General features: G+C 37.7%; 1 protein-coding gene across 1 annotated transcript; it reads right to left on the bottom strand.

The window, feature by feature from the left end:
• Positions 1–1,098: 1,098 nt before the first annotated feature.
• LOC133035982 (uncharacterized) lies at positions 1,099–2,295 on the bottom strand. Its single transcript, XM_061112443.1, has one exon. The coding sequence runs from the start codon at positions 2,293–2,295 to the stop codon at positions 1,099–1,101; it is 1,197 nt and encodes a 398-aa protein (XP_060968426.1).
• Positions 2,296–14,151: the final 11,856 nt, after the last annotated feature.

The raw sequence follows: 14,151 nt of genomic DNA, 5'->3' as shown, positions 1-14,151 counted from the left end.
AATTTCTTCGCCTTCTCGCAGTTGCGGTAGCATGAAAGTATTTTGAATTACTATCTCCTTCTTGCAACCAAAGCTGCTTACTCCTTTGCTTCCAAAATATTTCTTTTTGCAGCAAGATATCTTGTAATTTAGCACTAGCCGATTTATAATTTTCCAATGAAACAACATCACGGCCTCGCTTCCACTGCTTCATCTCTTCCTTACAATCCTTGATTCTCCTAGAAAAATTCCCAGAGTAATCCTTTCCCCAATTCAACAAAACTTCCCCACAATGTTTTACCTTATCTATAACCCCAATCGAATTGCCTGGCTCCCAAGAAGATTTCACAACTTCGAACAACAATGGCTCTTTAAGCCAGGAATTTTCAAAGCGAAAAAACTTATTCTTAGCCACTACAACTTGATTAACAGTAGTCAATAGTAACGGAGTATGATCAGAAGTAGAAGTTTCTAAATTGAAAAGCTTAGCAGAGGGGAAATAATCTAACCAAGATTGAGACACCAACGCTCTATCAATCCGAACCTCGACCCAATCCAATGTACCTCGACAACGCTCCCAAGTGTAAGGATATCCAGATAACTCCAAGTCATGAAGATCACAGACCGCCAAAGTATCATTGAAGCCATCAATAAGCCATCTAGGATAAGGGTTGCCACCTCTCTTATCATCATGAGAAGTGACATTGTTAAGATCTCCGATTATACACCAAGGCAAGCTTGATTTATTTTTCAGCTCATAAATAAGATCCCAGGTTCTCTTTCTCCACTGCCTATTCGGTTCACCATAGAGCCCCGTCAATCGCCAATGTCCTTGATCACTACCACTAATCACAACATCAATATACTATCCTCCATACTCCAGCACCTTCACGTCCTCTTCGACCTTCCATAAGAGAGCCACTCCCCCACTCCTACAAACCGAATCCACAGCAAGAGCTCCATCAAACCCAATAGCCACACGCAGCCTTTTAATAATATCTTTGTTAACCAAAGTTTCACATAAAAACAAGTAACTGGGTTTCTTTTGGACAACAAGGTCCTTAATGAATTGTTGAGCCCACGGGTTCCCAAGCCCATGGCAATTCCATGATATGACACTCATAATGCTAGGTGGGCCTGAGAACCAAGGCCCACCTGTAAAACGTTTTTTGAATCATCTTGCCCAACATGACCATCCACTTCATTGTCCCCACTATTAATTACCTTCTCTTTTCCCATACGTCTTCTTTTGTTATCAAGAATAAGAAGCAAATCATCCTCATTCAATGCAGATCCATCTTCCCTTATTATGTGGCTTTGACCCTTCCCATTATTCTGCCCATTAACCACCCCTCCACCTTTGACTATCTCACTTTGATTCTTTCCTAAAATTATGGGATTATGATCACCATCATGATTACCACAATCAATTTCCATAATTTTAGGCAATGAAGATGCATCAGCTCCGGCCCCAGAATTTCCAGAAACACCACTCAACACGGCGACTCCACCATCGTCATGTCCTGTGCGTAGCCACTGTGCTCCAATCAGATAATTCTTTTCCTTCATCTGCGCCCTCATGCCAATCCCATATGGCTTTTTCAACTGATCAATCGGTTGGTCAAACCGTTTAGGACAAAATCTTTCGGAGTGACCTATGATTCCACACACAAAGCAAAATGTTGGAAGGTGTTCATATTTGAAGTTCGCCCATATCCATTCGCCATTTTCTTTGCAAAGCTTCATCCTACGTTTCAATGGCTTATTGACATCGATTGTTGCTCTTACCCTGAGATAATCTCTCCATAATCCATTGAAGTTTTTTGGATCAGATTTTATATAGCCACCAACATATTCACCAGCACTCCTGACCACCTTTTCCATCATAAAACCAGACTTTAAATCATGAATCTGCACCCAAAAATCCATCTTATGCAGCAAGACAACCTTCGGATTCTCCCCCTTCCGTAAGCGATGAAAAACAAGGGGACACTTATTAAACGTCCATGGACTACCATCAACAACCGCTTGAACGTCCAACTCGTGGTAAAATTGAAAAAGATACCTATTAGTATCCAATTCTCTGATATACACACCCTTCCCCGGTTGCCACAACGAAGCCATCATGTGCCTCATAGCATCAAAATCCAAAGTCCTACCCGTAAGAAATTTCCCCACCAAACACCATCGATCGTCAAAAGCAATATCCTCCCCCTCATCATCCCCACCAAGCAGAACTCCCTCTTCCTCATCTTCCAAACTGATTTGAGCGTATTGCTCATTCAAATCAATAGCTGGTTCACTACTTGACGCCATCAAACAGAATTACCAACAGAAAGAATGTAGACTTTTAGAGAAGACTTTCAAAACATGTCATACGACAAGACTTTCACTATCTGAATTCCATATTGTATATAATATTAATATAGTAATACTATATACACATATAAAATGTAATAAATATCCATCTAATTATTCAGTTTATAAGGATAAGGAAATAAATTATTAGGTTGCTTTCAGGTTAAAAATTATTTATTATTTATTTTTATTTAATTTTCAAGTTAATCACAATTATTTAATAGTAATTTAATGGCTTAAAAGAATGTAACCATGATGGTTACAATAAAAATGTAATCATTGAAACCTCTTCTATTATTATTATTATTATTATTATTATTATTATTATTATTATTATTATTATTATTATTTTGCTTTATCTCAAATTATAAAGTAGATTAACATAGGGTGAATCAGCTCACCATTAATTTTTTGGTAAGGACAAGAAAAGTTGTTAATTTCTCAAGGAATTTTAAGTTGAATTAGTTAGCTTGAGTAATGTGTTGATGTATTGCGATCCAGGATTTTTTTTTTTTTTATTTGTTGTCATGACCCACTCAATTAATACCCTTACTTTTTTCTTTTTCTGTTTTTGTTGTGAATATAAAATATAAATCTTAGAGAAATTGTTGGGTAAGCCACAATTGACATTGAACTGGTCATTATTGAATATAAATTTACAAAAGTCATTGTTGAATATACATATAAAATCATTGAATATCTTAAAATACATAAAGATTTTGCTCTACTATGTCAGTTAATCTTTCATAATAAATAACATTGATATGAAGAGTTTTAGTTTAGGCATGTTTGGACAAATTTAGATAAACTCTTTGATTTTTTTTAAATGTTATTTGATTTTGTTTTATACTCATAAAATTACGTCTAGGTAAATATTTGCATATTATCTATCACTTTTTATTCTCTATTCTATTTAACTATGAAAAAAAATCTACTAGAAAATACAATGCACCTAAGTACTAAGTACTACTTACTAAGTAGTATCACACCACCAACCATATACTTTCACAACTTGATTTTGAGACCAAAATTTGATGCAGGATGAACAGAATTTTACGTTTGGGCAATTGAACAGATTTTTTTTAATATATATAAAAAAAAAAAAAGAGCCTTTTTTACATTTCTTTTGGGGATATTGTATTTTATTAATTTATTTCTTAAGTTACCTTGTGTCTTCTCTTTGAGTCTTCAGCAGAAAGAAGCATTTTCTGGAGGGTGAAATAGTTAGTTTGCTATGCATTTTTAGTAAACTATTAAACTATTAACATTTCATTAAATTTTGCTTTTATTATTTTATATATCTTTATATATTAAAAGTGCTTATCTAACAGCATTTCTTGGTTTAACAGAATATACTTAAAAATAAAAGAATATTCTGTTAAATTTAACGATTATGTTTGATCTCCCGTTAACAAATAAACCCAATAGTTAAACCCAAAAAATTAAACAATCTTTTAAATATTAATAATCTCTTTTTAAATTAAAAAAAATCATCTTAGCCACATATCTCTCTAACAAACCTATCTTGGGAGAATATTAATAATTTTTTTTTTTAAAAAAAAAAAAGAAAAATATAGATATTTACCTTATATGTTTGTGATTATTTTTAGTTTTATTTTTAATTTTACCACCAAGAGGAGAATGTTGAAAAATATTAGAATAGGAAAATATTATTGGTGCTCATCAGTAATTTACAAAAAATGTGAAAGTCTATAAATATATAGTTGTGTAGCTATTATTAGATATGAAATGAGATAATAGAACTTTTTTCAATTAGAAGATTAATGTACATTTTACTATTAATAACATACATTATTATAACACAATTATATTTTACTTACTAAATATAAATACACATATTTTATTTTTTCAAAACAAATCGTTCAAATAATTATACTATTTAAATTATTAATTAAAATAAAAAACTAAAATATTAAATAAAACTACGTGGCTTGGCACGTAACGATCACCTAGTATGAATATATATATATATCCTAATCCTAATTTATACATAAAGATCATTTATTTAAAAAATATTTTTTTTATTCTTAGAATATTATTCTCTTTGGATCTTTGACATATGCTACATTACAACACTCAACATATCTATTCTATATAAAGTGTGCCTATATAACTAAATTTTTGGTTTATGAAAAATTCATGGGTGACTTTTTATTTTTATTTAATAAAATAATAAAATAAAAATAAAACAAATCCTATTAATATTTGAACTGATATTTAATAATGCCAAATAGTCATAGATATTTGAACAAAAATCAGTGTAAAACAATGGTTTGTATATTTTAAAATAATTAATTATATTAATTAATGGATTAAAATTAGTTTTTAACTGATATATATGTCATTTTAATCAATATTATTATATCTAAACACTCGATCTACAAAAAGGAATGAACCACTATTTTTTTAAGAAAAATTATTTGGTTTGCACAAAATAGATATTTCTTCTCAATTTCATTCTAAAAAAATAAGTTTGGCTGCCCTACGTTTATAACAATTTAATACTCTCAATTTTAATGACTCACATTTCGTTTAATGATATTGATTCTTTATAAATTAAAAGAAAATATAAAAAGAAAGTAGTTGTAACAATTTATTGTGAATAATGGATATTGTCCAAATGTTATTTGGAGGCCTGTTAAAGTTTATTAAGTAAATGAGAAATTATAAAAAGAAAGTTTCTTTACGCCCAAAACTCCATAGCCTAATATAAGAAAAATGAATTTATTGGGTTAAGAGAGCTTAATAAAACTCTAGCAGTAAGTGATATTTATCTTTATTCAAAAATAAAACTCTATACTATATTTAATTATATAGAGTTTTTCTTTTTTGATCTAACCGTTTCATGTAAGTATGGATTTTCTGAGTTATTATTATTTAAATTTAATCTCTGCAATTACTTTATTACACCAACTTTTTTTACTTGTGTAGATTGGATTCTTACAATTGAAACATATATTTTCTGCATTAGCATAATGACACATGGTAAGATGTCATACACAAAATATCTAAAACTTAAAAATGTGTTTTGTTTAAGAGAAACTAATACATATGAAATTAATGTTCATAATTTAATTTTACAAGATCGTGACAGAGAACCTTCAAAGAGGATTCTATATAAAGATTTTCCAATCGAAAAAAAAAGAAAAAAATATGTAAAAAACAAAGAGAGAGATATGCTAAACAAAAAGCATTGAAGATCAATCCGATTAGTGTAAGTAGTAATCCAGTCATATTGATCTTCACACATATATTGTCGAGAATACGGCAACGTCAAGTCAACAACATACAAAAAGACTGCAAAATGATACTACTCACACTACCATAAATGAAGATGAATCTTCTTGTGGAGATAATGTTTCTACCAATGTCGATTGTGAAACTAATTCATTTGCTGGGGGACCAACCTACAATAAAAGAATAACAAGACCTCGTAGGGGTAAGTGACACTTTCAATTTATAATTAAAATCAATATGTTATGTGAGTTGGAATTTGATACCTAATTATTTTTTTACAATAAAAAAGGTCTCCATCTTCATTCCTCAACTCGATTTTGTCAATTGCTAAAAGAGGTACCATCTGAAGCATTTTCTCTACTATCCGTCCCTCGGTGCGAACATTACAAAGCAAAGCGTTTCATTTATGAAACAACAGGCTTTTGTTGTGCTGATGGAAATTTTATCTCGCAACAAACGATGTGCCGAATGAACTTTATGAATGTTTACTTCCAGTAGCGAAGAATCTACACATTTTTTAACATACATTTGAACTTACAACAATAAATTTACTTTTACATCAATGGGAGTTACTTACGACAAATCGATGTGTCGAAAGAATAAAGGAATATATACTTTCCGAAGCCAAGGGAATATCTATCACACAATCAATAATTTACTACCATCTGATGGACGTCCCTCTAATCTGCAACTATATTTTTACGACACCGAGAATGAATTGGAGAACCGACTTACTGATTCAAAATGCAGACTGGATCCATCTGTTACAACTCAACTTATGAGTATCCTTCGAATCAATCCGTATTCTATATTCTTTAGTTCACTTGGAGATTTGCCAGATTTGGAAACACAAATAATTCAAGTAAGAGAAGATGCTGGGCTAGGTCAGCGTGTATACTAAATCATTAAGAACATATTTAAATCATTAAGCTTTCTTAAACACTAATATATTGCATTCGGTATTCACTTTTAATTGACAACATTATAAACTATAATATTTAGATACACATAATAATAATCTCACCTAATAACTAATAATATTTTTTCTTTAATTTTCAATCGTATCACTTTCAAATAACATTAAGAAAAAACTTAGCATAAAATTTAGTATACGTGCCTCGCACGTAACTTTTTACTAGTATATATATATAATTATAAGCAATTGTATTATTTAACTTTTTTATAAGTTGAAATTTTAATTTTTTTAATTTATATTTGTGAGATCATTGAAAAAGATTTGAGTTCTTGTTGAATTATTTTAATCTGGTAGTGTTGTCGAGTGAATTTCGCAACACCAAAATGTAATATCTAATTAATATAAAAAGAGAATTTTCAGGGAAGTGACAAGTGCGAGTATTCGACCTAGAATGGCGAGTACTCGACTGGGAATGCAAGAACAATCAACAAGGCTGGAAAAAATCAATAAGACAAAGAATTATAGAGGTTCAGTCAGATTGTGATCTGCTTAGTCCACTATAGCAAAGGATTCGTAGGTCCATTTTCATGGTGGATCACCCCTTTATATACAAAGTAGGTGTCCAATCGGTTACATAAGGATCACATTCATTGTTAATCCATTATTTACATATTGAATTGCAATAATTAAACCCAAACAACGTTAACATTAATAAATGTGTGACAGTTACTAAGTCCATCAACGTATGCGTCTTCCGCATCTGCGAGTTGACTGTTCATGTTCCGTTCGTTGAGCTCGCAGGGTCATCAGTACGTTTGGAACGTCTGCGCCCTTAGGTAATCGCCTCTTGTAGACATCGCATGTTGAGCTGGTAGGACCTAGACATGCGAATTTATATCGGTTTGTCAGGGCTATTGGGTCGTTGGGACCAAATTGCATCATAGAGAGTTGGTCTCTATGTTTTTGCAGAAACATAGAGGGGATACTCGCATATGTCCTGACACATGCGAGTTGGATCTACCCTGCATAATGTGAATTACGGTTACGTGGTTCGACTTGGGTCGTACTCGCAGTATCTCGCTGGTTTTATCCTGGGCGAGGTCTAAACTTCGAGAAGTCTCTCACGGACATTTCAACTTTCATTGGAAATCTGAATACACGTGTCCTTTAAATAAGAGTCTGGTCTCGAGTTTCTAGGTGAGAGAAATCTCACTATAACACATGCCCCTAGTTTCGCGATGTGACAGGAGCGGTCACTGAGGGAAACTATTACTCGAGAGACAGGTGAAAGGTTGTCACGAGGAGGTGACCTTTTGGTTGTCCCATCGAGGGTTTCAAAAAATGACGGCTGTAATTATTAGTTTTTATTACATTTATGGTGCCACGTCACAAAACTCCTCGGTTTTTGTGTAGGCGTGGCCATCGTTGGCCGTTAGATTGGGCGACCTTAGGCATTCCGGCTGCCACGTGTCGTAATCCCAATTAATAAGGGATATGGGTATTTAAATCCTTTGATACGAATCAAAAACTCCCATTTTTCCCTCTTGCTCTTAACTTCTTCTTTCCCTCCATTACAGAAACTTCAAAAATCCATTTCCAGATTTTCTACCACTTTTCCACAATATTCTCAATCTCAGAAGTGATCGAGAGCAATCGCAGAAATCAGAACTAAAGGTTAGTTTTCAAGTCATTGCATTTTCGTTTTCTGTTTGGAGAAAATATGCTTTACTTTCTGGGTTCGGGTATTTTAAAGGCTTTTTTAGGAATGTATGCTAGTAGGTGTTTATGAGGCTATGTGTTTTAGGTAAGTAAACCTGGGTAAATTCATAGAATATGACCTGTAAACTGACATAACCGCACACAATTCATAGGCACTGTTTCACGTCTTGAATACTCGCGGATATTCGGATGAACAACTTGAATATTCGCTGGTGTTCAGATGAACAGCTTGAATACTCGTGTATTGCCAAGATTTACTTCCATTTGACTGTTAGCTAGATCTTTTAGGTTTTTTATATGTCGAGGGCTGAGTTGCGAGGGTATTAATCGCTATTCCAAATGGTGGGAGTGTCACAGTATTCTAATGGCCATATACGCGGTTATATGCCCCTTGAGATACTGTGATACACCCAGCCATTTGCGACATGCGTTAATATTCAAATGAGCGTACTCTTTGGCTGATAGGTAGTCTCGGAACGGTGGGGGTCTCCCAGTAACTTCAGGATTATGCTCGAAATCGCATACCCCTTGAGTCACTGGGAAACTCCCAGCCGTTTCTGGAGGTATACCGCTTGGCCAAGGATGCGTGAATTACTTGCCCAAGATAGTTTTATCTCTTCTCGCATATTGAGGGGATGGTCAGTGTTCGCAAGGAGGCTGACTGTAAAGCCCGCTTAGTTAATTTGGAAATTAGCAGTTAATCTTGATTAATTATGAAATTATTTATAGCTATTTAAATAATTTATTATACTGTTATTATGGAATTCAGAAATGCATTGCTATGTCATTCAGTAGTTTTCATATTTTGCATTTTCGGTGCCCGTTATTTTGGAACCCGGTGTTTGGCTCAGTAGAAATCACAACTTAGTATGTTAGTAGTTTGGGACGGGTTATTAGACATTGGGAATGTCGGGAATGGCCGGGAATTTAGAATTTCCCAAAAATACCCCTTTAGTGTGATTTATGTGGTTTTAGTGTGGAGGGGCAAAATGGTCTTTTTGCCCCATTAGTATTTTGTCTTTTGTGATCTTATTAATTGGAAAATAAAAGTTTATTTTATTAGTTTTGGCTGAAATGAAATGTTAATAGGTGGCTTTTTATTCATTTCTTCATTTTACAAAAAATCTCAAGTTAGAAAAAATTAGAAAACTCTCTCTTTTCCCTCTCTCTTTTCGGTTGGGTGCTTGGGGTTCAAGGGCTGCGATTTTCTTTGATTTTCAAGCTAGATTCAACCTAATTTGGGAGCTCTTGATTGTGGTAAGTGATTTCTAACTTCTCTTTTTCTTGTGTTTTAAGAAAGTGTGATGATGATGCATGCATGATTTTTGGTTGTTATTGCTGCTGTGTTGTATGGTTATTTTCAGAGGTTAAAGCTTGTTAGATTAGGGTTATTTAAGTTGTTTTGGAAGCATGTTAGTTAGGTTGTGTAAAGCTTTGATTTTTCTATGTAAAATAGGTGATTTTTGAAAGAAATGGTTATGTTCTGTTGCTGTGTTGTTGCTTGATGTTTTAGTTGTTTCCAGAGGTTTAGATATGCTTGTTTAAGTAGATTCAAGCTGGTTTGAATGCATGTTAGGTGGTTTTGCTCAAGTTTGAGTTTTGAACTCAAAGCTTGAGCTCCAATGGCATTTTTCGTATCTGTGGTTTCTGGGTTGTTTTAATGCCTTGGAAATGTTCTAGGGGAGGTATAGAACAGGTCTGGAAGGTTTCTTGTGATTTGGGGTTGATTTGTGCAAGTTATGAAAATTTGGGTTTGCTGCCTGCGAGGAACCGGAATTCCGGTTGTACATCCGGAATTCCAGATGAGGGTTCTGAATTTTCCAGAACTGGAATTCCGGTTGGGCAACCGGTCTACCGGTTGGGGAAAATTCAGGGACCCTAGTTTTCCTCGTTTTTATGTTTTAGGGGGTATTGCCATGCTTTTTATCGATAGGGAAACTTTTAGTTCCTAGTTTAAGTCCCCGGGAAGTGATTTAGCGTGTCACTTATAGTGTTGTGATTTTTATGGTTTAGGAGCCTGTAATCCGCCGCTCAGCTAAAGTTCCAGTCAGGTTGACCGGCACACCTGAATTCGGAATCCAGGTAAGATTAGTATAACAATATGCATATGTAGATTACATGTTTAGCGAGCATGTAGGAAGCCTGTTAGATTACATTAGTTGTATGTTGGCTTCGAACCATTCAACCCTGTCACGTCGGTACAGGCTGGAGTATGACCAGCAGCCGGAGTATGACCGGTTCGACCGATCAGGCTGACACTTGGTTGGTGGTTCCGTACTATTGACGTATCCCGTCGGTACAGGCTGGAGTATGACCAGCAGCGGAGTATGACCGGTTCGACCGATCGGGAGGATATAGTAACACGTCAAGCATGCAGTGGAGTATGACCAAGACGGATTATGACCGGTTCGACCGATCAGCCGTTACGTGTCAATAGTACCGTCCCTATGAACGTTCGAACTCGGTACCATGTTGGACATGGCGGTAGTGGCTCGCATGCCGTGTTGGACACGGCAGTAGCGGGACTCAGTATCGTGTTGGACACGGCAGTTAGGGTTATGATCAGGGGTATGGGCGTCTGATCATGACCGGGATTTATGTATGAGTATTATTATGCTTTTCTTACTGAGTCTGTCGACTCACAGTTCTACGTTTATGTGTAGGTAAAGGCAAGGCTAAAGCTGATGGACCGTGAGCGAGCTTGTGAAGATTGTACATGTCGGGGCGGTTCGGCCTGGAGCGTACGATTATCGAGACAGCGAGGCTGATTTTGTAACTGGTCGCTAGGCGACATTTATTTTGTGTATGAGTTAAACAGTTAAATCTTTTTGTAAATGATTTTATAATCGGGATCCCGAGTCTTTTGTAATATTATTTTATAAGTTTAATTAAAAAGCAAAAATTTTAATTAATCACGTTTTTCCATAAACCTCATTGATTAGCAACGAGCTGCACAGCATGTTTAAAAATCACGTAATACGCCTATGTTAGTTAGGGTGTTACAATTTGGTATCAGAGCCGCCAGGTTGTCTTCCGAAGATCGTCACGACATGTACAATCATCATCAGCAGTTAGCTCGTTTCACGGTTCAGTAAGCCTTTATTGCTTTAGTAGTTTATTTTATTCAGTTATGAAAAAGAAAAGCCTGTTAGGAAGCATGTTAGTAGCCTGATAGTAGAATAGGCGCATGTTTCGTTTTTAATTTCCAAATTAAGCGGCATTAGTAAGCTCTCCTTGAATACGACCTGATATGCCAACTCTTGGTTTCACAGGCGGTTCTAATCAGATGGACGCCAGGCGGACTACCAGGAGTCAGGGCAACTCAGTGGGGTCGAACCAAGGACAAGGAGCTCAGTTTCCCCCGCCAGTTAGGGGCCGAGGTAGAGGTTCCCGAGGCAGGGCTCGTGGTCGGGGTGATGAGAACTTGCCACAGGCTGCCCAGGCTCCCCCAGCCGATCAGGGAGCCCAAAATTGGGAGTTACGGTTTGCGGAAATGCAAGCCCGGATTGAAGAGCAAGACCTCGAGATTCAGAGGTTGAGACAGCAGGGTGCTCCTGCAGTTCCAGTGCCCGTAGTTCCAGTGGCACCTGCCCAGGCCGAGATAGTGGTGGCGGCCAATAGATTGGAACCTCTGTACGAACGGTTCCGGAAGCAAGCACCTCCGGTTTTCCTGGGAGGTCCGGACGTGATGAAAGTCGAGCAGTGGCTGATGGTGATTACCAAGATCCTGAATTTCATGGGTGTCACCGGTAACGACAGAGTGGTGTGCGCCACTTTGCAGTTCCAGGAGGACGCTCTGGTCTGGTGGGACATGGTGTCTCAGATCCATGACGTCACCACCATGACCTGGGAAAGGTTTCAGGAACTCTTCAACGCAAAGTATTACAATGAGGCGGTCAGAAGAGCCAAGAGGAAAGAGTTCGCTCACCTAACCCAGCGTGAGAATATGAGCGTCACTGAGTATACTACCCAGTTTGACCGGTTGGCGAGGTTAGCCTTAGGAATTGTGCCGACCGACTTCAGCAAGAAGGAGAAGTATCTGGACGGGTTGAATGCCAGGATCAAACATGATTTGATGATTACCACGGACGACAGCACCACCTATGCTCAGATGGTGGAGAAGGCACTGCGAGCGGAGGGCGCAGTTGGGCGTATGTCGGAGTCAGCTAGTACTCCGGCGAGTGGCGGGGCTCCTACCCCTCCTGCATCAGGCTTTAGCAGGGGGAGTAGTGGTTCGACCATTGATCAGAGGAAAAGAGCACCCACTGCTTGCGGTGGCTCGAGTCAGAACAAGAGGTTTCGGGGGAACCAGAACAGAGGGAGTCGTCCTGGTGGTACTGAGACCCGATTCTCCTATCCCGAGTGCCCTAGCTGCAAGAGGCACCATCGGGGTGAGTGCAAAGGTCAGGGATGCTTTCACTGTGGCATGCCCGGACACTTCAAGAGGGACTGTCCCCAGCTCCGATCAGAGGCACCGAGAGCTCCAGCGATACCCACTCCAGCCAGGGTATTCGCTATCACTCAGGCTGATGCAGATGCCAGCCCATCAGTTGTCACAGGTCAGCTTTCTATTAATAACTCGCTATATTCAGTGCTGTTTGATTCTGGGGCTACACATTCTTATGTGGCGGCCAGAGTCTTTAGTAAATTGGGTAGACCGTATGATAGATATGAATCAGGGTTTGGAACCGTATTACCTGGCGGAGAATTGGTTATCTCCAATAGGTGGATTAGGTCTATGCCGATCAGGATAGATGGTAGAGAGTTAAGAGTTGATCTGATAGAGATGAGTTTAGTCGAATTCGACATTATTTTAGGAATGGATTTCCTATCTAAATATTCGGTGAGCATTGATTGTAAAAGGAAGATGGTGATCTTCCAACCGGAAAGTGAAGAACCAGTTGTGTTTGTTGGTTCAGTTCAGGGATCTCGGATCCCGGTGATCTCGGCTATGTCAGCTAGAGAATTGTTGCACGGCGGATGCTTAGGGTTTCTGGCCGTGGCCAGAGGACATCAAGGTGGTTCGGGAATTTTTGGATGTTTTTCCCGAAGAACTTCCAGGGTTACCACCTCAGCGAGAGATTGACTTCGTGATAGACTTGGCACCAGGGGTGGAACCGGTTTCCAAAGCCCCGTATAGAATGACTCCAGCTGAACTTAAGGAATTAAAGATTCAGCTCCAAGGGTTGCTTGACATAGGGTTCATTCGGCCCAGTGTGTCACCCTGGGGAGCCCCGGTTTTATTCGTCAAGAAGAAGGATGGATCTATGTACAGGGAATTGAACAAGCTGACGGTGAAGAATAAATATCCATTACCTAGGATCGATGATTTGTTCGATCAGCTTCAGGGGAAGACGGTCTTTTCTAAGATTGATCTCCGTTCGGGTTATCATCAGTTGAGAATCCGAGAGGAGGACATTCCGAAGACGGCTTTCCGCACTAGGTATGGACATTACGAATTTCTAGTTATGTCATTTGGACTAACCAATGCTCCTGCAGCATTCATGGACCTGATGAATAGAGTATTCAAGGATTTCCTCGATATCTGTATGATTGTGTTTATCGACGACATCCTCGTGTACTCTCAATCAGAAGAGGAGCATGAGTTACATCTTCAGATGGTACTGCAACGGCTTCGGGAACACAAGCTTTATGCCAAGTTCAAGAAATGTGAGTTCTGGCTATCTCAGGTGTCCTTCCTAGGGCACATTGTGAGCAAAGATGGGATCAAGATGGATCCCGCGAAGATTGAATCCGTCAGAGATTGGCCGAGACCGAAGACAGTGACAGAGATCAGAAGCTTCTTAGGTTTAGCTGGGTACTACCGTAGGTTCGTGGAAGGGTTTTCTAAAATTTCAATGCCCCTAACCGAGCTTACAAAGAAGAATCAGCGGTTTATTTGGTCAGACAAGTGCGAAGCT

This window comes from Cannabis sativa, chromosome 3 (genome assembly GCF_029168945.1).
Source record: "Cannabis sativa cultivar Pink pepper isolate KNU-18-1 chromosome 3, ASM2916894v1, whole genome shotgun sequence".
In the NCBI taxonomy this organism is placed as follows: Eukaryota; Viridiplantae; Streptophyta; class Magnoliopsida; order Rosales; family Cannabaceae; genus Cannabis; species Cannabis sativa.
This window is presented reverse-complemented; position numbering and strand designations above follow the sequence as displayed.

What these genes read in the sequence shown, in the direction of transcription:
- LOC133035982 (XM_061112443.1), bottom strand. Translation starts at nt 2,295, where the DNA reads ATGGCGTCAAGTAGTGAACCAGCTATTGATTTGAATGAGCAATACGCT.